At 37.6% G+C, this 26,330-nt stretch overlaps 4 protein-coding genes and 1 long non-coding RNA gene across 6 annotated transcripts; 3 read left to right on the top strand and 2 right to left on the bottom strand.

Annotated features, from left to right (window-relative positions):
• The first annotated feature begins 1,770 nt into the window (after nucleotides 1–1,770).
• On the top strand, nucleotides 1,771–10,299 carry LOC124638083 (alpha-N-acetylgalactosaminidase-like). 2 transcript variants are annotated; one of them, XM_047174912.1, is made up of 10 exons: nucleotides 1,771–1,930; nucleotides 4,341–4,489; nucleotides 5,179–5,353; nucleotides 5,788–5,962; nucleotides 6,334–6,428; nucleotides 6,989–7,150; nucleotides 7,657–7,872; nucleotides 8,245–8,391; nucleotides 9,614–9,686; nucleotides 10,108–10,299. In XM_047174912.1, exons 2-10 carry the CDS (start codon nucleotides 4,341–4,343, stop codon nucleotides 10,224–10,226), a joined length of 1,311 nt encoding a protein of 436 aa, XP_047030868.1. In that variant the 5' UTR covers nucleotides 1,771–1,930; the 3' UTR covers nucleotides 10,227–10,299. The 2 variants fall into 2 exon arrangements, with proteins under 2 accessions (XP_047030868.1, XP_047030869.1); XM_047174913.1 differs by lacking the exon at nucleotides 1,771–1,930 and adding an exon at nucleotides 4,070–4,211.
• On the bottom strand, nucleotides 7,921–9,098 carry LOC124638084. The gene is made up of 2 exons (XR_006985327.1): nucleotides 9,051–9,098; nucleotides 7,921–8,945 (listed from the first exon to the last, which is right to left on the bottom strand). It is a non-coding gene; the product is annotated as an uncharacterized LOC124638084 (long non-coding RNA).
• A 1,546-nt stretch (nucleotides 10,300–11,845) lies between the features above and the next one.
• LOC124638081 (hydroxymethylglutaryl-CoA synthase 1) lies at nucleotides 11,846–14,362 on the top strand. The gene has a single exon (XM_047174911.1). It carries the CDS (start codon nucleotides 12,260–12,262, stop codon nucleotides 13,628–13,630), a length of 1,371 nt encoding a protein of 456 aa, XP_047030867.1. The 5' UTR covers nucleotides 11,846–12,259; the 3' UTR covers nucleotides 13,631–14,362.
• A 6,490-nt stretch (nucleotides 14,363–20,852) lies between these two features.
• LOC124637987 (calphotin-like) lies at nucleotides 20,853–21,815 on the top strand. The gene is made up of 2 exons (XM_047174748.1): nucleotides 20,853–20,998; nucleotides 21,125–21,815. Exon 2 carries the CDS (start codon nucleotides 21,131–21,133, stop codon nucleotides 21,692–21,694), a length of 564 nt encoding a protein of 187 aa, XP_047030704.1. The 5' UTR covers nucleotides 20,853–20,998; nucleotides 21,125–21,130; the 3' UTR covers nucleotides 21,695–21,815.
• A 3,358-nt stretch (nucleotides 21,816–25,173) lies between these two features.
• LOC124637985 (calphotin-like) lies at nucleotides 25,174–26,330 on the bottom strand. Its single transcript, XM_047174746.1, has 2 exons — nucleotides 26,184–26,330; nucleotides 25,174–26,017 (listed from the first exon to the last, which is right to left on the bottom strand). The coding sequence occupies exon 2, from the start codon at nucleotides 26,013–26,015 to the stop codon at nucleotides 25,326–25,328; it is 690 nt and encodes a 229-aa protein (XP_047030702.1). The 5' UTR covers nucleotides 26,016–26,017; nucleotides 26,184–26,330; the 3' UTR covers nucleotides 25,174–25,325.

Genomic DNA, 26,330 nt, shown 5'->3' with positions numbered 1-26,330 from the left:
CTCGGTTAATGGTTTTTTGGCAAAGCAGCTAAAGTACCTGAAGAGCCATGTATGATGGTATTATGCACATTAGGAGGACACAATCAATTAATAGGAACTACTCTTTGGATATAAAAAAAAAACAACAAAAATGTTGCCTTTGCCATCGCTCAGTAGACATTTAGATTCGACTTTTGTTAAACAGGTTTAAAGTATAATAAAAATATTGAGCTATGGTCGTGTTTACAACAGTCGAATGAAGTCAAATGGACGGCAAGAGCCTGGAGCCAATTTATCAATAATCCGATGTAATCATAAAACCAGTTGGGGTGAATGCCCGGACTGTTTAGTGAAACAGGCCACGAGCTCGAGAACCGTTAGGATTTTAATTATTTTCTAATCTACATGTTAATTGGAAATGAAACATGGAACACAGATTGACTGCACAAATGACGGATGTAATTTTATTTTATTGTAATTGGGTGTGTTATTTTGATGGCAATGCAGATATGTTTTGGTGTGCCCAAAATTCTCGGAGCAATGGGAACGAAAATGTTATACCTACTGTTTTTTTTTTCTATCGAGGATCTTCCTGAGCTTGTCATCATCAGTAGAGGGATCTAATTATGCTATCTATTATATATCTCTTATTATGCTATACTTAATAGGTATTATCTATGGTGAAAACCTAGTTACCATACTTTTGCAGTTCGTTGATTCCTTAAAAGCCACTTTATTCTAGTTGACAATGGCGGCATGTGGAGTGTTAAAGTTAAGTGGAATTACGTTGTTTTGTTAAAAACGTTTAGTTTTGGGGAAATGATAAGATAATGTTATGGATGTCGGGGCACTTCCAATCGATTACCTTTCCTATATCTTATATTACTTAACTATGTAGGTTAAGTATAGATTTAAGACTTTTTCCTTTACTTTAATGATAGCGAAATTGCATTTAATTTTTTTGGGCCCATACTTTTATTCCTTTAATATGGAAGACTTGGATCAATAAAATATAGGTACTTCGTACCAGAAAAAACGAATTTTAGTATTAAGTAATCTGTACTTAAACATGATATTGATTCGACTTATCTTATAATAAGGTGATATTTTATGAGGTGGTTCGCCATCCTTCCTAATTAAATTTTTCGATGTTTGATGTTCGAATTGACGAAATCCACGTTTCAGTCATTTCAACCACAAGATAGATACCTAAATACAATGAGAGAAATAAGATGTTTTGATAACAAAGACCGATTGTCAAAAACTAGGCTATCTTTATTTTTCTCGAAGCAATCTAAGACAGATCTCTACCTACTTAAATAAATTGGGACAAATTGATACAGGTGTATTGAACTACGATTTCGAGATAAATAAATAATACACAATACCAATAATAAACAATACACTTATGTACAAAGTTACTGTTAGGCATAACCAAATTCCAAATTTTTTCTTAGAATGTGAATGGCTGTAAGTTATTTTTATTTCGTACGTAACAGATCTCATTTTAATTTCTCAGTGCATCAGTTATTAGTTCCGCTTTATGAAAACACAAAGAGGTTTTCATTGCAAGTAATGAAGCGAATCTTTTCAACAAAATAATCCTTATGTTTGTTGTCGCCTAAGTGAAAAAGGCACCTCTTTTTTACACCCAAAAACAGAAGTACTTTGTTAAAGAAAATGAGTACTTAATGCAGGTATATACTTGAGGGACACAGACGAAGTTATTGCCATGGGCAAGTGCTACAGTCTAGCCATGTTTATGTATTGACAGCATATTTTATCCTTATTCCTTATCGTAAGCGTCCAAAGCTTGTTAGGCGTGCATACGGCATAGACGCCTTGTTCGCAAGTTTCGACCAGAGACAATTTATTGTGACAAACCTGTGTACGAAAATCAATTGATAGAAAAAAAAAGTTTGAATTTGAAATTGGAACTGAAGTTGGCTCGGTAAGTTTATTTTTAAAAAATGATTTGTTTTTTAAATGCTCTATTTTGTGATCTATTTTCAGAGTATTTGCATATTTTTTTGGGTACTTAACTAATGGCTTTTGAGAATAAACCTGATCTTTAGGAGCATAAAAACCAAATTATTAAGTTATTAAAATCAAACAAAGTGAGTATTAGCATAAATATATTGGTACCTATATACTTAAAGCGAGCTAGACTGTGGTTATCAAATTGTTTCACATAATTTGTTACGTTAGCTATTATAATTGTGATTTAAATGACTGTAAATTACGAACTTATTTCAATTTTATTTTATGGTGGTTTTAATTCTTGATTTCTATTTTTGCTTCAACGAAAAAAGTTTCTTCTCTAAATAATCTCGCGGTTTTAAATGTGCATTTAATTCATGCAAGACACTTATGTATTTACTTTAAGCGCATAGGTAAGTAAATGAGCGAAGTATGGAGGTAGTTATTTTGTTGGTGGTTTTGATTATTTTGAACAGCTGTTAAGAATAATCAAAACTACCTCCATCTTTCACAAATATCACATGAATTACAATAGGTACCTACATGGTTACCCATTGTCTCCAGAAACTAATGAGTGAAAAATTATTGTGCTTATTTTGTTTTCAACTCATTCTTACCTACATTAAGATTATGATTGAATGATACTCCACTCCAGCTACTTCTTTTATAATTTCATATCAACTACGTTTACCCACATTTTATAAAGGATTCTTACGTGAAAATATTTTTGTTGCGCTTTCGCAAACGCTGAACCATTTGAGATCCTTATACATATTTTAATAAATAGCGATAAATAGATTCTGAATGTTTTTTTACCCTGAGGACGCGGGGTGACGCGGGTGAAACAGCGTGCAATAGTTAGAAGGAAAATTTTATTGCAAGGTTGATTTTCTGCCCCGTATTCGCATTTTAGAACCTGAACGTTCCATTTCTTTGGCACTAGCCATTTGCATCTTTAAACCGACCCTGACTATTGCTGTCCACTATCCTAAAATTTAGGTCATCTCTAAAGTTATAATTAAATTCAAATGGAAAGTAGGTCATGTAGTTCAGCCTTCGAAATAATATTATGATTATTATGTCACGTCGTTATATTATTATTAAGAAAAAGCAATTGACATTCACACGTGCCACGCCATAAAGGAGGCGTTTTGAAAGCTGTCTGCCGACCGCACTTGCAGCAACTGCATGCATTCAAAAAGTACCTTTATAAATTTGAGATAATAATCAATTTTGAATAATCTACATAGGTACACATAAATTAAACAGAAGTCAATCATAAACACAATTGTTATCATTATTACATAGAAGCAAAGTATTTTTTTAATAGGTCTTTTAATTTTTAATAACTTGGAAATATTATCATGCATACTTTTTTTATCGACATCGACAAATAACATTTTAAGTCTGGAATGTCCAATAAAAGGTGCAAAATGTCTGGTTTTGTTTGAATAGTTACAATACAGGTTGTGTGAGGTGGTTGACACAACTGTTCACAAATGGATATCTACCTACCTAGTGGAGGTCAATGACCTTATATTGTAGAACTAGAACCAATGATGTGATGTAATATAGATGAGATACATACGGTTTAGATATTGATCTACGTTATTGTTAAGTTAAAACTATTGTAACAGGTTAAGTACATAGTTAATTAATAATCTGGCATCTAAACTAATACATTGTAGTCACACATTTGCATTATTTCTTGGGCATTTTAGAGCCATATGTAGGTACCTACTTTCGACTATGCAAAAGATAGCAATTGTCAAACATACATTTTAAAAGTAACTACCATATTATTTAGATATCTAGTTAGTAATGTCAAGGCTTTTTCTTTCATAAACTCCTGTTACAATAAAAGCAACATTCACAGACGTGTCACAAAAAAATATGAAACATGTAGGAGTATAAAACTGAATGTGTAGCTACTACTATATAGAATGGTGACGGTATAGTTCCATGACATATACATATCTTAGAAGTCTACGCCTGAAACCGGTTGAAGACAAGTCTCACCCCTTCAGAAATGTCGTTGTGTAGGTGGACATGCAGTCCTGTCAGACACTGCGAAATTCTGTCGAATTATTTATACTCAAACAATTTCTCTAGTTCCTGCTTTTTTATTTTATCGACTAAGTACTATCCCCATCATCATTATCTTCATTGCATGAATCCTGTAAAAGTCAATTTGGGGATAAAGGAAGAAAAAAGAGTGTCCTAGAATAATAAAATGCCCCACAAATGATTAGGTATATACATTTTTTTTTTTACTTATTGGTGCTGTTTTTTCTTGCTTGCATATTTTACAAACAGCTGTCTATTCTTAGTTGAGTCTGGAATTCCTAATATCAATAATACTAAGTAGTTCTTTATTCCAGATGCTGGTGACATTACTCCTGCTAGTGGGGGTCTCTTCGACCCTCGCGTTAGACAACGGGTTAGCGCTAACCCCTCCTATGGGCTGGCTCACGTGGGAGCGGTTTAGGTGCATCACGGACTGCAAGAAATATCCCAATGAGTGCATCAGGTGAGATGGAGGAACAAAGTAAATGCTTGAATTATATTATTTGTAGGTAATTCTAACTAACCAGTCCTGTATTTCAGCGCAACTCTCAGAAATGTGAGAATGTTAACGAAAAAGAAATACACGATGATATGCCCCAATATCGAATCCAAATATTTTAAGTTTCGTGTGAGTACAAGGGTTTGCCCGTGTACATAGGTAAACTTAATGTAATCTTGCTCTTTTGATACAGTAGAAGAATTTAGATAACATATAAAGATGCTTCTATTTTTAGTTTTCCTAGAACTAAGGAATAGTAAGTAATATATTCGTTCAACAGTTAGATGAATAGTTTATGCATGATCTGTTCTTTGTATGCCGTTATCTAAATTTATATTCCTTGTGAACGTTTGCCGTGGATCGCGAAACAACGGGAGAATCTCACAAAATCCTACGGTTTATGCCATTTTAATGATCAATTTAAATGAGTTGACATTCCTCCTTGCTAATATGATGAATGGGAAAGTAACTCTGCTCTTTATCTGTCGGGTTTTCAAAAATACTGAACCTATTTTAATTGGCCTAGGACCAGAGGAGGGACATAGGCTGCTCTTATCCTGCACTTGTAGGAAAATACATAGTAACAGATCGTATAACACCCAAACTCCCATTTCAATAGTCCAGATTCCAAAAAACCTTCTTCCTCATTTCAGTGAGGACCTCATCAAGAGAACAGCAGACATCATGGTGAGTGAGGGCTACCTGGACGCTGGCTACGAGTACCTGGGCATCGATGACTGCTGGCTGGAGAAGAAACGAGGTCCTGACGGCCGCATGGTACCAGATAAGGAACGGTTCCCTAGTGGAATGAAGGCTTTAGCTGATTATGTTAGTATTTTATATAACAACCACTAGCGACCCGCCCCGGCTTCGCACGGCATAACATTATTCCCCACTACTTAATGTGTTATTATAAAAAAAAGCGTGGGGTGCTTTTTAAGATTTATCGAAATGAAAATCACTCTACTCATATCTGTCAATAAAATATTTATAACTATTGACATCATGCACCCCACGCTTTTTTTTAATAAAATATTTTTTTTTTATTCACATTATTATTAATTTATATTCATTGAAATTTTTAACACTATTTTCTTAATTTAAATTCATTAAAATTTATTTTCTATTTTTTAGTTCGGTTTTCTATAAAAAGCGTGTTTTTTAGTTTTTTTAAACTATTATTTATTTTTCTCCAACTCGTTGTTGTATTCACTTTTTCACATTCCTCTAAACTCTATTTATCTTCACGACTTCTATTTCAGATCCATAGCAAAGGCTTGAAATTCGGCATGTACGAGGACTACGGAAACCTGACATGTGCTGGTTACCCTGGAGTGCTGGGCAATGAGCGGCTGGACATTGAGACCTTCGTGGAGTGGGAGATCGACTACCTCAAGCTTGATGGATGCTATATACAACCTGAGAATATGGACGCTGGTAGGTATTTCGAATTGAAGACATTGAAAAGCACTTTTTAACTAAGGTCCCCCAAACTATATATGAATAGAACGCAAGTACCTACTACTTCATAGTGAACTAACGTATGCTGGTGACTATCTGATGAATCATTAGAATTCGTGCAAAGTTCAAAAATCAACCGTTTTTTTCGAATTTGGCGCTGTCCTTTGCCCCGACGATTTGAACTCAAAATTCCATTATCTTCTTTATCCAGCCTTTTTATAGGGCATAGATCCCTTCTTAGTATTATTTATTTTGTTAAAGTTTGTTGCTTTGAAAGAGAAATTGTCCTTTGGCCAGAATTTAGCTCAAAAGGATACTCACCAAGAATATTGATATCCATGTTTCAGGGTATCCGGCGTTTGGTCAGATGTTGAATGATACTGGTCGCTCCATACTTTACTCGTGCAGCTGGCCAGCATATCAGGAAGACGCTAAAATGCTTGTAAGTATAAAGACATGTTCTTTCATGGTTATTTTATTTTTGGATATATTACAAGTATTTTTTTAAGTGATCTTTAAAAAATAAGCTAGTATATGGTTTAAATGTCCTGCAGTCTTATCCTCTCTCGAACGGATGTATCCTTTTTATCTTTTTTCGATACGGATTTTCCTTACCATGGCTGCCACGGTGTGTAATGATAATTGATCAGACAATGTCAGCAGTTACGAAAACATGGCAATGACCTTTATATGGTCACGTGAGGAATATTTTCCTCATGAACCTTCATTATATTAAATTGCACTTGGTTATTGTCGACAGTCTCAATCACAAAGGGCTGTTGTTGTTTTTTATTATTTTTTTATTTTATAATGACGATTCCCCCTTTGATGTGGGAAAAACTCAAAAGATCTCTCGAGTATTAGATTTCTACTGACTAAAACCCACATACTAAATTGTATGCCGTAGCCGCGGCAACTCTTTCGAACACTCTCGCATTGTCATTTCCCCTACAAACGTAAGTTGGAGTAGAAGATTTTCAAAACATTTTTTCACATTTTCAGCCAGACTACGCGTCTATAGCTCAACATTGTAACATGTGGCGCAATTGGGATGACATCGAGGACTCCTGGGCCTCCATGACCAAGATCATGAACTGGTTCGGAGACAACCAGGACAGGCTGGCCAAACACGCAGGACCGGGCCACTGGAATGACCCCGACATGGTATGAAAGTTTAAACTTTTGAACAGTAATACCTAAAATTGTATAAATCAAATCAGCTTTCGCAATAAAATCTGTCGTGATTATGGGTTATACATCCTAGCCTAAAGATAAAATAAAATATAATAGGACCACAATATTATTCGTCAGTTTGTCAAGGCTGTTTTGTTGCTGCAATTTTGGCAATAGCTTCAGGATCAGTCAGGATATTGTTAGGATTCCCCAAAATAATTAATTTATTTGCAGCTTCGAAGGCTAAATAATAAATTTGACTTGATCCTGCTGATATTTTAAATAAGAACTCAGTGTCCAAAAGAAAGGGGTGCTGAATTGAGGCTCAGATTACCTCAATAGTTACTTCGATTTAGGTCTTGGTCTGGGCGACACTATTATTCATTCAACCCAAAACCCACAGTCTAGTCATTAAATGCAGCATTGTATAAACACCGTCTCCAGATACCGTTATAATATACCCAAAGTAATCAATAATATATTAATTTGTTCAACAGTTGCTAATCGGTAACTTCGGTCTGACAATAGACCAGGCTCGCGTGCAGATGGCAGTATGGTCGATCCTGGCGGCCCCTCTCCTCATGAGCGTGGACCTCGCCACCATCAGACCGGAGTTCAAGGAGATCCTACTCAACAAGGACATTATAGCTGTTAACCAGGATCCTCTGGGGAAGCAGGGGTTGAGGGTTTGGAAGAAGACGGAGAGGGGGGCAGTGAGTACCTATTTAGGGTTTTTTAGGTAGTAAATAAATAGAACACAATTTCTTTGAAAGTATAATTTATTGTGCGATTCGCTGAGAAGAAAAATAACATGAGTGGTTGTAGAGGACTATCTGAAATACATACAGGCAATTCTTCTATATGTGTTTTTGTAGAAAACACTTAGAACCCTTTTGATCCGGTTTTCTTTTCTGAGAGATCTTCTTTAACAATTTACTTTCTTTATTCTCTAGAGAAACTGGCAACAATATTATTTCCTCTTATATATTGTGTTAAGCCCAAAGTTGCAGATTCAGTACTTGCACTATTGGGTACAGGCCGTCTTTCATCCTATCTTTCGTAATGAATCCTTGCACCTTGTGCAGCGGTCTCGCCTGGAGGTATGGCGGCGCGAGCTGCAGGGAGACGCGCTGGCACTCGCCTTCGTCAGCCAGAGGGACGACGGCATTCCTTATGCTGCCAACTTTACCAGTAGCGAGATGAACGTGCAAGATGGATTATATGAAGTTCATGTAAGTCTGATTTGCCTAGCTTTTTTCTAAATATGTTGCGGTTAGGGGGACATGGTGGGCCCAACAGGACCAAGATCTGCCGGGGCTGCGGGATTGTTCGAAAGAGTTACCGCGGCCCTGGTACATAAAAGGCCTACGACGGAACTCGATGGTTTTTAGTCAGTAAGAGTCTGACAATCCCTCACCGCTGCTAACCCACAGCGGGAGGGGTCATTTGATGATTTTTGACGTCGTTAAAAAAAGAGTGGTTTGATAGGGCATAATAAAAAGTCCAAAGATTAGAATAGATCCATTAAAAAATCCTAAGATGTCCGGTCGCAATCCAGAGGAGAGACCAAAAATCTTAAGGTCTTAGGACATATCCTGAGATACCCTACCTGAGAGACCCTAGCTGGGGTCATATTCTCTTCTAAATGTTTTATATGGAACGACAGCCTGTCAGACGTCCACCTACCTACCCGATAAAAGGTAGGTTTATAAGATATAAGATTCTCTGGTATCTAACTACCCGTAACAACGGCCGATGACGATTCTCCTAATTTTACTTAAGCGACCTTCGATTGCAGGTCGCTTCCAACAGGTATCTGTGGAGATCAAAGGGGGAGGCCTATGTTCAGCAGTGGACGTCCTATGGCTGAGATGATGATGATGATGATGACCTTCGATTGACGTTCGACTCGATTCGACTGAGATCCAATCCCGACTCGATTACAATTGAAGCGTATGTGGCATTCCGCTATTTTTTCTTTGAAATAAGCCTTTTTATCCTTTTCTGTCATTCAATAATGAATCATTTTGTCTGCAAATGATTTACGATTGCAAAATGATTGTACAGCAAACTACCGTATAGACCAAAATCATCAAAATAGCAGACCAATCGCACACCAATCAAATGTCAATCGAATACGATTGGTCTTTTATTAGTAGCAGAATGCCCAATATGGTTAAAACTGCTATTACGATCATATTGCAATTCGATTTCTATTCGATTTTGACATTATTAACTTAGGAGAATCGGGGCCCTGATGGAAGCTAGTTTCAAATATTGATTAACAAAACGTTTAGTAATTTTATATGACGAGTAGGTATTTTATCAAATAATGTAGGTATTTATCTAATCGATTCACGATAATTATGTAATGTTTCATTACTGCGATCACCTGACTGCTGTGGATGACTTATTATACTTACAGATTAAATCGGTATTTCCAATATTTTTCAGGATTTGTACAAAGACGAAGGAGTCCGTCATTGGAATAGCGAAGAAGATTTTGAAGTTAGGATTAATCCATCAGGTTAGTATTTTGTTCATTTAGGCAAACCATGGAACCTACAAAACTTACAAAATTCAGCATTCTAGAACGATGACTAAGCATATGTTTTAAAATGTATTTGGAGCCCTTTCATTGGTTGAATGCAGAAATTCAAGACTAGTCTTGCAATCTGATATTACGAATTCTGGACGATAACATACATTACTAGATAAAGACTACTCTTTTATTTTATTAAGTATTCATATATTAGCGTGGCGTTTTTTTTTTAATAAGTACCTAATGCAGTAGGTACAATATCATGTGATGGTTCTTTCCGTTCTCAAGAGCCTTGTAATGAATATGAACAGATCTTTACATTATTTCAATAAAGAACTTCAAATTACTAAGAAAGCAATATAGTGAGCCAGCTACCTGCCTCACAACTTTAGTACTCCTTTTCCAGGTGTGAAATTCTACAAACTCATAAGAAAGCCGTCGGCCGATGTTGTTGTGAAATCCAAGACTGATAGCGATAGTGCCATGTCTGAAGCCGTTGTGTACACCATGCTGAACAAGAGCTAGTTTGTAAGAAATATCGTTGTAACTAAGTATCTAGTTAAGTACCTATAAGAATACAAATAAATGAGTAAGATAAGATGCTGAAATATTCTTTTTATCCTGTATAAATTACTCCTCAAGCTTTGGGTGCAGTGGGAGGATGTTAGACTTTTACTGAGCAAGACCAGTCTTGGTTCTGGGTTTCTTCTGGAGCTCTTTGTCTACTAGGGTCGCGGTAACTCTTTCGAAGTTTGAACTATGTCGCAGGTGCTAATTTCCCGACATTTTATTTTATTATTTTAAGGAACAGCAAACAGTTACATTATAAAATCTTACAACTAATATAACAATTACATGTTATTATGTTATGGTTGGTTTTACAGTGTTGTCCATAGGTACGTGTATAACTTGCAATCTAATTTTTCAACCCGACCCGCGATGGTGAGTGCTATGGCTATCGTAATCATCCAGCTGGTGAATAAAATAAGGTAAAACTGCAAACCAAGGATAGCCAAGGGTAGAAGGTAGTTTTCAGGTTGATTATAATAACATAAACAGTAATAAACTTCAGATTCTAATACTAATATAAGTCTTGTAGGGTAGGTATCCCAGAATGGATAAGGTCACCTCAAGCCCGTACCTACATCCTGTTCAAATGGTGTAGGTAAGTACAATGAACAAAAAATACAAGATAGACCCACACCTTTGGATTTTGAACTAGCCAATATTTGCAAAACAAAGTCAATAAACTTGATAAATAAATTGAGTAGCAAAAGGTCATGAAACTTTACTATATAGTTTGGAATATAAACTTTGTACGTACTTGAAGATATAAAACCTCTACAGATAGTGAGATTTACAAACATTTGGCACAATTATTTATGTTTGGTTGGATTCATATCTAGGTTGAAGTGTCCGGTATCGGTTGGGAAGTATATTAATTAACTTCCGTATTGATGGAAGTTAATTAAACTTCGATATCGTTTTTCATGTCCCTACATACATAACAATGTTAGCAACCGACCTTAGTGTTCGTTGAGTAGGTCATAACACCCGCGCAGGTCAAGCGGCCAGGTATAATATAGGTCTGAATAATTTAACCAAAAGTATTAATTACTGAGGAATGCAAATTAATATTTTATACCTCGCAATTATTATACTCAGTACCTACTCATTATTATTATACTCAGTATTTCATTTCTACAAACTCTTAGAAGACCATTGTCAAACTAGCGCATTGCATGAAGATGTTTTTAAACATGTAGCAGATTTTTTGGGAACATAAATAGCTAACCTTTAACGTCTTCTCGATATGAGGTTGTAATTATCAACATTTTACAAGCTCAAGTAGATAAAATAAGTGAAAATATAGGCACAGATGGTCAATGGCCCAATTTCGGGTCGATGCTCTAGCCCTATTTTGATAGGGCAAAGTCTTCTCAGATTATATCGCTATTAGGTATTCCAAAACTCGTTTTCTTTGGTATGTCGCTCAGTCAAGTTCTTGGGTACCGTTATGTTAGTGAAAGTTTGTAGTTACAGAAAAATATGTTTAAAAAAATAGGTCGAAATTATTCTTTTGAATTTTAGAAATTCCCGAACGCTTCAGTTATGACATAATCTATTTTGACGTACGTCACCACCGGTGGGATTGTTCTTGCCGCTGTCAAATACAAATTATAAATCTGAAATTCGGGAAATGCATGGATTGATTATTTTATTAATAAAGAAACATAAGATTTATGCAAATTTAAGGTAAACACAAAACGGTTGATCGTGACATTGCGAGCTACAAACGAGAAGTTATCGGTGGTGCGCGACGTAAATACTTTTATCGTACGTTCGCGTAAGAACGAAAGAAAGCTGGTTATTGGTATTAGGTCAATGGTGTGTTCGTGCCGGTAACGTGAGGCTGGGTGCTGACGTCGGCACCGAGACGCGGCGGCCGCAGACCCGCGGCCATCAGTTTGCGTCGGTTACATCGCTCGGTTAACACGTCCCGACAAATAACGGTTAACGAACACACATTAATCTCGAGCGTGAAAGTTACCTCAAACATGGGCGGAAGAGTTGAAAACGTTGGCATACTCGCCATGGAGTTATACTTCCCTTCACAATACGTAGACCAAACGGAACTGGAAAAATTTGACGGCGCCTCCACCGGCAAGTACACTGTTGGCCTCGGACAGCTCAAAATGGGCTTTTGCTCTGACAGAGAAGACATAAACTCTATTTGTATGACAGCTCTGCACAGACTGATTGAGAAAAACAGCATTAATCTTCATGACATTGGCCGGCTAGAGGTTGGTACTGAGACAATCATTGATAAAAGTAAGAGTGTGAAGACCTACCTCATGACCTTGTTTGCTGAGGAAGGTGCAACTGACATTGAAGGTATTGACACAACCAATGCTTGCTATGGAGGTACTGCAGCTCTGTTTAATGCTGTGAACTGGGTGGAGTCATCTTCCTGGGATGGCAGAAAGGCGATAGTGGTGGCAGGAGACATTGCAGTATATGGCAAAGGCCCAGCAAGGCCCACAGGTGGGGCAGGAGCTGTGGCCATGCTCATAGGGCCTAATGCTCCCCTGGTACTAGACTGTGGTGTCCGTGCTTCATACATGACTCATGCTTATGACTTCTACAAGCCAGACTTGGCATCAGAGTTCCCATTTGTTGATGGGAAGCTCTCCATCAAATGCTACCTCAGTGCTTTAGATAATTGTTACAATTTGTATTGTAAGAAGATGAGGAAGATAGATCCTGACTTCAAAGGCTTATTGAGCTTAGATGGTATGTTGTTCCACTGTCCATACAGTAAACTAGTACAGAAGTCTCTAGCTAGAGTGTGTTTCAATGATTTCCTCAATGCATCACCAGAACAAAGAGAAAAACAGTTTCCAGGTTTATCAAACTTCAGTTCCCACAAATTGGAGGAAACGTACTTCGATAGAGATGTAGAAAAAGCTTTCATGACATACAGCGAGGCTCTGTTCGAAGAGAAGACCAAGCCATCACTGTATATAGCCAAGAATGTAGGAAATATGTACACACCGTCATTGTATGGAGGCCTTGCTTCATATCTCATCAGTAAATCTCCTGAGCAGCTGATTGGGAAGAAGTTTGCACTATTTTCGTATGGTTCAGGTCTGGCCTCAACTATGTATTCTATAAACATTTGCAATGACATGAGTGTTGGTTCAAAACTGGCAAAACTGTTGAGTTCATTGAATGAAACAGTTTCTTTATTAAATGAAAGGCAGAGTGTGGAGCCTAGCAAGTTCTCAGACATCATGGACATTAGAACTATGAACTACCACACAGCTCCTTATCAGCCATCGGGATCAATAGACATACTGTTCCCCGGCACGTACTACCTCATTGACATTGATGAACTAAGAAGACGTTTTTATGCAAGGAAAGTTTGAAGTTGTTTTGTTAAATTAGGTTAATTTTGTGTGACTTGGTGCAGGAGCTATTAAGTGTTGTCGGTTTTTAAATTTATTATTTGTAGATTTATTAGAAATTGAGACTGTTATCTATCTAGTTTGCTGGTGATATGTTTGTGAAACATACTGCTGTTAAGTGCTAATTAGATATGTTTATATTATTGTGACCTATTCACCTGATAACATACATCAGCTTCAGGAAGCTATTTGCACTTTGAACAGTGTATTTGCACACTGAATCAATAATATATCTTGTACATGACATTGTTGGTATGGCAGTCATTTATCATGCATTTTGAATACACAATGTAATTATGAAATGTGAGGATTTGAATTTATTATATGACTATATTTAAATGGTATGTGAAGGGTAAATTATGGTTATGAAGAAACAATTTATAAGTTAAGTTATGAGTGTTAAAGTTCTTAATGTACCCTTTTTATAAAAAGTAATTATGATTTTAATAAATTATTTCCTATTTATAGTTTGTGCAAAGCTCAAATATAATGTAAACAAATTGCATCACACCAAAGCTAATAAAAACTATTACAACATAAGAATTTGTTGTACCATTTTATAATTTCATATCCAATTATATTTATTAAGTTGATATTTCATATTAGTGCAATTAAAACGTAATAAAATCGTAAAATCCATGAAATGGACCATTATTATATTGCATATTGTCAATAAATGTATTGAGAATTTAATGGTTTATTTTATTGTTGAATGATATGCTCTGTTCTTTGCAATGTTGAACATAATATCGTATTACTATTATGGTTGTCGAGGTAGTCAATTGTTTTTAAATTAGGCGCCAAAAAAGTAAAACTAGACATGAAGAATTGGTTCAAGTATTATCGTTTCTCTTAGCTATTTAGGTAGAAAATATATTCGACCACTAAAATCGATTCGGCCGGCGATTTCTATCGATTTAAAAACCTGTTATAAGTAGGTGGTACAGTTTAAATATCATGTATGGTATGTATGTTATGCTTAATTCGGGAGAATGCGTGCCTAGTTGACTTACAACGGAATGTTAGCTGTGGGCCGTACCCGCATGATTTGACTACTAATATACATCCAATTATCGGCACGAATGTTCGTACTACGCCCTGATACGTGCTATTAAATGATTGATTAGTGAATTAAAGGCGTAAGTCTGTAGGTACTTAAAAAGATAAACTCCGCTAAATATTTAGATTTGCAGGTGCGATTTGAGTTCGCAATGTCGATGTATTGTTTGGACAGCATTGTAAACATTTTGGTTTGAAGTGTGTTAGCAGTTTTGACCGTGTCCTGGGGAAATTCCGTGCCTGGGAGGGCACGTAAAGACGGTGTCCCCTAATGCCTTCAGGCGGATTTGAGAAAACTCTGACAGTAGGGCTTGTTATGTGATTAAAACCTACAGCTCGCTCGGTAAGAAGACGGAAGTTCTTTCCCCTCGACATGTTATTATAATATAAGCTTTATTACCTACTGCCGAGTTTCATCAAAATTCATTCGGTAGTTTCGTGTAAAAGAGGAACAAACATCTATGGACGTTCAAGGTTTCGCATTGATAATATCTACCATTAGTAGGTAAGTAGGTACCTACCTAAGTGCCTCTAGCAAAACAGCAAAAGTGGTTATACTATACATACTTAGATACTTCTTTAAACACTTTAAAAATTCAAGGGTCACTTACATCACATCTTAAGTTGACCCGTCGACAATTTTTAACCCCCGACGCAAAAACGACGGGGTGTTATAAGTTTGACATGTCTGTGTGTGTGTGTGTGTGTGTGTGTGTGTATGTGGCATCGTAGCTCCCAAACGGATGATCCGATTGTAATGCGGTTTTTTTGTTTAAAAGGTATGTCAGTCGGGAGTGTTCTTAGCTATGTTTGGTGGAAATCGGTTCAGGTCTTCAAGGTCATCAGCTCGTTTGCTAGATGTGATAGGAATGTTACACGATCAGTTTACTTGCAAGTATATGTAGGATCTGAAATTTGAAACACTAATGTCTTTTGGAACCACTGAGCTGGTCTGCTGTTAGGGCACGAAGGTATAGGAGACGTAACCCTGAACTGCCTTTTAGTAAACCCATCGAGTTTGGGCTCGTTGAATTTGTCTTGACAAGTTCTCTTCATGTTTCTGATTGACGAGAACCTGATGCTGGAAATGGGATGTGGCGGATGAAACCCTGAAATGCCGGAATGAAACGGATAAACCGATTTATATTTTTGCTGAAAATCTAGAATGTCCAAATGTTTCTCAATCTGTGCAATTCTCCCAGAGCCAGTTTGTCACGAGGATTGTTAAACAGCTTCCTTTGGCCGAGATCGCATATAGCGACCCCATCTTAAGATAAAATAAATTAAATGAAAGAAGGAAAAATTAAGGAGCTCCTTTAAAAAGCATGAAATAAAATTAAATTATAAATTTAAAAAAACCCCCGACCCAAAAAAGTACGCAATAATTATGACAAAAGGTTAAAAACGCTAAACCCTATAAAAAGCAAAAAATAACTTTTAACACTACGTAAACTAAATTTTGACGTGTCGGGGGACCGCTCTAATTCATCTAGATATTTATTTTAGGAACGAAAATGAATAGATAAACGAAAAGAAAAAAAATAGATGATGCTGTCTCGAAAAATGTAAAAATTATATAAGCAATCAAGTCTTACTCGAAGGCGACCCCAAAATTGACAAAAGGCTAGACAGATGAAGTATAGGTACAGGCCTTCATATTCTGAACAGCATAGTTCTTAGCTATCTTCGTAATTTATTAAAGCGAAGGTGAGAATTACCGTTACTTAAAAGTGGGCTAAAATATTAAGGGCACTGTTGACTTTTACTTTCGTGTGGCCCTATAAACTGATGAATTTTTAAAGCACTTTTGACGTAGGTAGGGACCTACGTCTGACAATCTATCACAATAAGTGTTTCATCCAACGAGTTTTCGACTAATGATACGGCAGGGACTGACTACATAATAATTTTTTTTTTTCAACAAAATTAATTCAGCAATGCCAGTCAAATCTTTACTTAATTACTTTCTATGTAGTATTTTTACCTACTTTTGTATAAAAAAACATGCAATTAAATATTCTTTTTAGAAGAAAAATAAAGACAATCTTCTATTTAATAAAGAGATAATAACTGGCTTCTTTCTATCTACCCATTGTATTGTCTATTTTGCATGATCTTTCTACAGGAGTACCTAGATATAATAATATGTTTGAACATTAGGTACCTATCTAATAAGACTACGAGCAAGATACATATCTAGTAACAATATTTTTATATTACACTAGCCGTTTTCCCGTAGTTTCACCCGCGTCCCGTGCCCGTACCGGGATAAAATATAGTCTATGTAACTCAGGGACAATATAGCTTTAAATTTTTAAAATCGGTGCGGTAGTTTCTGAGTTTATCCGTTACAAAAAACAAACAAAGTTTTCATCTTTATAACATTAGTATAAATATCTGTGGCAAGATGATGAAGAAATGCGTCATTGCAGTACTGTGCTTACCACAGGTCAACAGGTTAATTCTTACATTGATAACTAGTTCTACACCTCTAACCTGTAACTACATAGCAGAATGTCAATATTTTAATGGAGCCTAGTATTATAGAGCTGAAGAGTTTGTTTGACGCTCTAATCTCAGGAACTTACTCCTATTTAAAACTACCTACTTACTCCTATTAAAAAAATATATATTTCAGTGTTAGACGGCCCATTTATCGAGGAGTTTTAAGCTACTTTTTCCGCGGAGTTGCTCCCACGGTAAGCTGGTGGAAGCTAGTTTTTTAAGGTTAGCAGTCACTTCGAAATATATATCTAGAAACACACAGTAAAGCTGTAAAATATACTAATGATTCCACAATAAAGATGCTTAAATAAATAGATAGTTTCCTTCAAAAGAACACTTAAGTAGGTACAAACCCTGGAATTTCCTTTTGTAAGCGAGTTCATTAAGTCCCGCCATGAAGACACATCTTCAGAAAATTATTCATTATTCAGAAATGACAAGTTAAAAAATGAAACTGACTATTGTTTATGTATAAAAAGAAGCGTAAATATGTATGAATGAGCACTCGTTCGCTTCATGTGACGGCTTTGACTCTGATGACCGGATGCGATTACTTTACTTCGCGTTCTTATCGGCCGATAATCTTTACTGCGTGCATCAATACAAAGCCATTTTATCTATCTTGAAGCTTAAACATGCTTCCCTATTGTGCCTGCATTGTTAAGCCAACGGACGTGACGTAGGTTTTCGCTAGCTAATTAGGTATAGAAACTTCCTGTCTTTTTTGGGATTGACTTGAAATTATAATCGGCTTTTTAGAGAAAATAGCTGGCTACCAGTAAAAAGGAAATGTTGTAGAAAGAAGAGACTACGACCATTGGGTTTGTTTCAGCATCTTCTCAGGGTCGGTAAGTTAGAAAATGTCGGCCCCAGCGTTCTTAAAGATAACTTGACGCGATAAAGTGATGTATAATTTTCTACATATTTCTCAAATAGATAGGTCGAATCGAATTATTTACTTGAATTATGCACGATATTATGCGTGAGAGGAAGTTACAACTACTTAATTACTTCGTTCGACCGTGAGAATGACAACTGGTAATAGAGCGGCCATCAACGAAATTCACGCACATCATCACTATTCGAGAAATAATTTACTCATTCCTCTTATGCAGTGGAAGGGTCCGAGCAATATCCAGCTAAAGGCTCCTCTTATGCATTGGTTACTATGAGTACTCCTTCTCTAACCCTTTTGTTGATATCAAAGTCTTAAAGCAATCATGCAGGCCTGCAGCACTTCGAAATCTTGCTTTTTAAAAGGAAAAATATTGAAGAGAAATCGATATCGAGACAGAGATCCTTTGACAGATGAGCAGTCATTAAATTATAGGTATATAATCCACCTATATGTTTCTTAAGCGTATACATCCATAATAATATGTTAATTCTTGAGCCCTTCGTGTACTAGAGCTGCGAAAACTCTATCGAGTATTGTTCACAGTCCCGAAGGATAGGTACCTACTGAATTAATAATTTTGAGAGCAGCTATTTAATGCCCCTGAATCATTTTAAGTTAAACTAATCAACTGGGGCCCGATTCTCCTAAGTTAATCATGTCAAAATCGAATAGAAATCGAATCGCAATATGATCGCAATAGCAGTTTTAACCATATCGGGCATTCTGCTACTAATAAAAGACCAATCGTATTCGATTGACATTTGATTTGTGTGCGATTGGTCTGCTATTTTGGTGATTTTGGTCCATACGGTAGTTTGTTGTACAATCATTTTGCAATCGTAAATCATTTGCAGACAGAATGATTCATTATTGAATGACAGAAAAGGATAAAAACGTTTATTTCAAAGAAACAATAGCGGAATGCCACATACGCTTCAATCGTAATCGAGTCGGGATTGGATCTCAATCGAATCGAGTCGAACGTGAATCGTATGTCGCTTAAGTAAAATTAGGAGAATCGCACCCCTGGTCACAAGATTATGGAAGATTATGCTGATGAAGTCTTAGAAGAACTTACCCAATTTGACCAAGGAGGATGATGATGATGATAAGTCATTATTATGATGTTATTATTTTGAATTAGCCAGTTACCTATTTACCCAGGTTCAGGAGAAGTTGAAAATTAGACAGACAAGATTACGGCGATCCTTTAACATATATACTCTGATAAAGATAGTAATGCAACGGTCCGGATGTTCCATAATCCAGCTAATCTATCTGCTAATCCTGATTAAACACGTCTATTATTGTCTAATTATTTATATATTTGTCATGTGAACAGAAAACTAAAAATATTAAGTACCTATAATTATTATTATATCATGTGACTATTATCATGAAGCCAGCTTAAGGAACGAAACGTAACGGGGGCATTATCACAGCTATCAATTTATTGCATTCGAAGCAGGTTGGATATATTTACTTACTTACCTAATTTTGACTTATCTGGAATCATCTTATTAATAAAATAATATGAATTTCTTGAGGGACTTTTTTGTTTTTTGAGTCGATACCAAAAGTAGATTAAAAGCTTAACTTTTTATAGTAGAGTAGGCTACCAACCTAACTATCTACCATTTCATGACTGTATACCATATCATATCCCATTCTCTTCTTGACAGTTAAAGGGGGCATCAAGGTAGGTGGTCATCAGAGAAGCGTGCAAATAATTCAGAAACGACCCGTGGTTTTTTTGCAAGTAAGCGTCTTTTGGGATCTCTGAGGCCTCTGAAAACGACTTACCTAGCGGGTTTGTTTTGTGTTTTTCTAGAGAAAATTGGCAAAACATTACGTTTATGGTTCCTAAATGAAAATTGTATTAAAAATAAGGTTGTTTTGGACGTTTACTTAGTATAGTTTATGTTAGTAGGTACAGTTTGTGTTTGGCCATTCGGTTAAAAATAATCAAAATTTTTGTGTATGGGGTCGTGCAGATTGAACCATTTTGAGAAAGTCAACAATGAACCAGTGATTTAAAAACAAAGTAATAGACATACCTAGATCATATTTCATTTTTTACACCCACGGTTCACTGTTTAAAAGCCCTGGTTCACTGAGTACCACGGGGTGTACAGGTACACAGTGAATAATTTCCCGATGATTAAAAACAAATGAAAAAACCTCAGAAGTTATGGTATTTTAACCAAAATGATGCAATACATACTGCACATAATGTAGCCAGATAAATTAATAATAAATACATAGGTGCATAGGGTCTCTCAAAAACTCTTGAAAGTCAAGGTTCACCATGCCCACTGACCTCTATATTTACCACACCATGCCCTTTTTACATTATTCCACACTACATTAAGACCTCTTTTTTATTTTGTGGGATGTCATATTTCATCAAACATAAATGACCCTTTGTGCTTGTGCATTGTGAAGTGCAGTGACAGTTAGTGTCACAGTGTCATTCTAGAGGTAAAGTCTAAAGTGGTCTAAAGCCCTTCATAGCAGGTCACTCAGACGCCTGTGTTATTTTTTTATTGGAAATTAGTAATTTTCAGAAGGGTGGTGAATAACTATTTGTACTTATTATGTCAATATGCGCCTTGTTATTAACGAAAAAAATAAATTTCGGCGCTATTACGTAAAATAATATTTTCATTGACGCAAGATTTAGTAAGTCATTGGCTATAATATAAATAGCATAGGTATTACTGAAGTAAGTTGATATCAATTTATTTGTACCATAAATGCAATTATGACTCAGATAAAATGATAAAAAGTTTAGTATAAAACCTGTAGTATAAAAAGAAGAAGCATAATTCAAATAACATCTTCCTTGATCAACGCAATCAACAAAGGTAAGAAAACACCATAACATTTAAAATCAATAGTACCAATTTGTTTAATACTTATTCAGAAAGTTAAAAAAAATCATTTTCTAATTGAAGTTTCAATAATATTTAATTTTTGTTCATAAATTTCAGACAAAAATGAAATTCATCATTGCCTTCGCTGCCCTCGTGGCCCTCGCCGTCGCCGGCCCGGTGACCAAGCCCGTGAACGCTGAGCTCGCTCAGCTGGAGGCCATCATCGCCGCCATCAACAGCCCCAACACCGACCCCGCCACCGCTGCCCTTCTGGAACAGCAGCTCTTCGACATCATCAGCGCTGTCAACCCCATCGACGTCGGACCCGTCATAATCCCTGAGCCTGTGATCAAGCCCGAGCCCGTAGACATCTCCCCCGTCATCATCGCTCCCCAGCCCGACGGTGGTGCTGTCTCCAACCCCATTGTTCCCTCCCCTGTTGTTATCGGTGAGATCCCCGCTGGTGCTCCCGCTCCCTTGGTCCAGATCATCGTGAACATCAAGAACGCTAACACCCCCGTCGGCCCCGCCATAGTGCCTACCCCCGTCGATGTCGTCGATGTAGTCGACGTTCCCGTTGAGCCCGTCGACGTTGTGGAGGTCGCCCCCGTTCCCGTGGAGCCCGTCATCGTTGAGACCCCCATCATCCCCGAGGGTGCCGTCATCCTCCCTGAGGAACTCAACTAAGCGCTGAGCACACTTCAGCAGTACACTACTTTCTAAGAAGTGGTAACAACACCTTTGCAATGTTATAACGATATGTACATTTTTGCTTCTTGTTGAATTTGTAATAAATGCTGTTATAATACTTTCTGTTTCAATTTAACCTTTAAAAAGAAAGAGAAGTTCTGAAAGTATGGTTAGAATACTGAAGAGGTTTTAGAAATAGTACTGGTGATTATTGGCTCAGATAGAAATTATACAGAGCTTTCAAAGAGAAAGTTTTAGAGCTTCTCAGTCTGCTATCGACCGATCTGAGGAAAAAAGAAATAAACTCTAAGCTAAAAGTCCAAGAAGGGTTTAATTTATTAGAAAACCAGGCAGGGACCGGCAGTATTGCGTCGGAGGTACCCCCTCCGCTACAGTAGCTACATGATCTTTTAGAGCTCTTTAGACCTAGGAGAGAAAAATATCCAGAGAACGGCAACGGTAAGCAGGATCTATTTTACCTTGTAAGTACTGAGACATCAGTATGTTTCTTGCGAACACCGAGATTATAAGAGGTCAAAGTATTGCATTTTTAGTCGATCGATTTTGTTTGGGCTTATAAATCAGTATGGAGGTGAATGTGTAGTACGCACATTACAATGATCAGGTATTTAGCAGTATCAGACCGACTGAAAACTTCGAATGGAATCATCACTTCTTTTAAAAATGAAGTGTGCGGGTACCCACGGTGCACCATTCACTCATAGTCTTAAAAAATGTGTTCAAAAGTTTGTTTTTTAATGCAGGTGAAGATATATCGGCACGGCAAAATGTACAATAAGCGCGGTTATACAGAACGATGCAGCGACGTCGGTTTTTAAGTGTTAGTGTGTAAAGACTCCAAGTGGGAGTAGGGCAGCGGCGCCGCGGAGATGGAGGTTCCTGGACTGTTCCTGATACTGCATTATCAGAAATTACAATTTATAAACCGTGGTTAATAAAGATGAAATGCACCCAAACCAAACAGATCTTTCAACAGAACCAAACAGGCTTTTTGATATAAGGTTGTTCGCTATTTGTGATCTCTCTGTGGCACCTGCCATCATAATCGGCTCAGCCCTTTATAAGCTATCAGCTATTTTGTCAACTCAGTGTGGCCAGACACAAAATATGCAGCAGATATTATGTACGAAGATTTTTACCACATAAATGGCATGAAATGAATGGATATAAATAAACTTGTTATAAATAAATTACAATTGTAATTCTATTGACAATCTAGACACACGGCAGTGTGTCCGCCAAGTTCGAGCAAAAAAAGCGACACACCGGCCGTGGGTTATATTACACGAACCATTTCGGGCCAAATTCGACCCCCCCCTATAACTCAAAATCTATTTTATTTACGCATATCAAATTTCTGGTATCTGTTGAGACCCCCTCACTTATCTAAAATACAAAATTTCATTAATATACCTATCGTAGGTCTTGAGATATTGACGTCAGAAAATCGCTATTCTTACTATACACTCACTGACTGACTGACTGACTCACTCATCAAAAACCTAGACCACTTCCAATGGTCGTACTGACTTGTTTACTTGGTAAGTTTTAATAGAAAATTATATACTTGATTCATTGCGTCTAGAAGGTTTATAACAAGGTGTGTGAAAACTTGCCAAGAACCATCATTAAAAAGTAACTATTTTTAACTGAGGTATGTGTATGGAACTTGGTACTTATTCAGATCTCACTTCTTTTATAGGCGAAGCATTCCCATATATCGAACTTGGCAGCCTTTCACATTTTTGTTTTGGGTGGGATTACATTTACGTTATTAACCTGATAATTCCTGTCAATTCTGGTTTTAAAAGAAATTATAAAAAGAAATTATAGCTTTTATATAACAGTCGGCGACTAACAGAAAACTTACGGCAACATGCCGAAATGTTTTTTAGCAATACTATTTCGTTAGGAGTTTAGTTTTCAGTAGAGTTTTAGGTATCAATTGTTAGAGAGACTCCTCACAATGATGTTGGTAACTCATAAGTGTACGTGAAACTTTTCTTTTGTAGAGGGGAAATCCTGCGGAGAGGCGGAAGTGGGTGCCGGACTCTAACCGGGTAAAATCACCCCGGTGTCTCTCCTAGCACGTGTGAGCGAGGCTACGGAAATCCAATTCTTCTGGAGACAGAGGTCAGTGTATAACTTACATAGTGTGAAAACAGCACCTCTAGCGTTCATGTCATTATCATCTCCCGAGCCTTTTCCCAACTATGTTGGGTCGGCTTCCAGTCAAACCGGATTCAGCTGAGTACCAGTGTGGAACGTATGGAACTAAAATTGTCCATACAAATAATTTGCATTTCGTTATCGAATATCGACAAATAGGTACTACTGCTTTAAACTCATTGTACAGGTACGGTAGTCTCTATAAGTTCTGAAGTATATCTAAAAATATTAGTCTAAAATTTTGACTGTTAAGGCTTTTTTTATCCGTGTAGGTACAGGAATAGTTCCATCTAGTACAATTTGTAGTAGATCTACATTCAGTGGCGGATCTGTCGTACTGGGCACGGTGCACCCCATAACCATAATTTTCTTGTGATATTACACTTGTTTCTCCCTTGTGTATTACACCCCATATACTTCCTACTATTAGATATAAACCTACTTCCTTAAGAACGGCTCCTGTAAGTTTAAAATTGTATATGATACTAATGATGAACTAACAACAATGCGTCAATCACCTAATCGGGCAGCTCCTGGCCCCACTTAGTTCATACGAGATTCATACATAACAGACATCTTCGTTGTACCAATACTGATAATATTCTATTCTGTACGTGTTATATATTAGACATGGACGGACCCAAATAAAAAAAATGTGGGCTATATTCATGTCCATACGTTATGAAGTCGTGGTGGCCTAGTGGGCAAAGAACCAACCTCTCGAGTACGAGGGCGCGGGTTCGATTCCAGTTCAGGCAAGTGCCAATGCAACTTTTGTAAGTTTGTATGTACTTTCTAAGTATATCTTAGACACCAATGACTGTGTTTCGGATGTAACTGTAGGTCCCGGCAGTCCTTGGCAGAACATCCTTGGCAGTCGTTACGGGTAGTCAGAAGCCAGTAAGTCTGAAACCAGTCTAACTAAGGGGTATTGGGTAGCCCGGGTTGAGGGGGTCAGATAGGGCAGTCGCTCCTTGTAAAGCACTGGTATTCAGCTACATCCGGTTAGACTATAAGCCGACCCCAACATAGTTGGGAAAAAAGCTCGGAGGATGGCGTTATGGATGACAATTCACATTTATTAAATTCAGGGACATGGGAAGTGGAAGGGAGTATGAAGGAGAAGTACATAAGGGAGTACACGTACGTTTAGAGTTTAGAGGTAGTGTATAAGAAAGTACATAAGGCAGTTTACAGGGTTGCTACATAAAGGAGTACATAATAAAGTATGTTTCTCAGAATTTAAAATCATTTAGTATGGTAAACATATAGTTAAACAAGATATATTAATTCACTCAGATCTGATTTATTTCTTCAGTTTTTTGGTAAAATTAAAATACATGGATTTACAGCATAGTTGTTGAAAACATCAGTAGCTATAGATTTGAAATGGCATTCTTAATTACATGTTAGGGTAGATATTTTGCTGTTTAAATGTTTAGTTGAGGGCCTCGGGGAGGACGACGGCGGCTTCGGGGAGCACGGGGGTGCCGATGACAACGGGCTCCACGGGCACGGGGGCAGCCTCGATGACCTGGACGGGCTCGGGGGCAACAACACCGATGGGGTTCACGGCAATAGGGGCGACGGGTGCGGGCTCAACAACCTGCACGGGCTCAGGGGCGGAGTCCACAACTTGGACGGGTGTAGGCTGGATTTCCTCGGGGATGACGGCGGGTCCGACGGCGATAGGGCTGGGGCTAGCCTCAGAGGCAGCCTGGTTGATGTTCAGGATGATCTGGACGAGGGGAGCGCTGGAAGCAACCTCGGCGACGGCGGCTCCATCGACGACGGACACGGGGGAGGGGGCGATGACGGATTCTTCAGCTGGGACGAGAGCGGGGCCGACAGAGATGCCTTCGATGGCGTCAACGAGGGCAGGTCCAATGGCGATGGGCTCGAAGTTGTCGACTAGGGCAGGTCCGACAGCGATTGGCTCGAAGGAGTCGACGACGGCGGGTCCTACGGCGATGGGCTCGAAGGAGTCGATGATGGCGGGCCCGACGGCGATGGGCACGAACTCAGGCGCGGGCACGGGGCCGGCGGGTCCGGGGGCCACGAGGCCGCGCTGTGTGGGCACAGCGACGGCCACGGCGATGACGGCAGCAACAGACAGCAGGAATTTCATTTCTGGAATAAATAAGACGATAAAATATGTGATATGATAGACGAAGTCGATCCAAAATTGTTTGTTTGATGGCAAATGGTTTTTCTCCGTACTCTCACAGATTTTCCAATTTTAACACTTTTATGAATATTTTAACTATTTCTATTAAAACTATTTTATTTTACTCACTTGTTATTTGTTGTATTGTGAACACAAACTATGATTTTCGATTAATTCCACGGCGTTTTATACGAATTTTTATCTAATGCTAATGATAACTGATTGCCAAACTTCAAAGGTTTTAACGGATTAGTCTTATGTTAGATTGTGTGTACG

Source organism: Helicoverpa zea, chromosome 17 (assembly GCF_022581195.2).
Source record: "Helicoverpa zea isolate HzStark_Cry1AcR chromosome 17, ilHelZeax1.1, whole genome shotgun sequence".
Lineage (NCBI taxonomy): Eukaryota > Metazoa > Arthropoda > Insecta > Lepidoptera > Noctuidae > Helicoverpa > Helicoverpa zea.
This window is presented reverse-complemented; position numbering and strand designations above follow the sequence as displayed.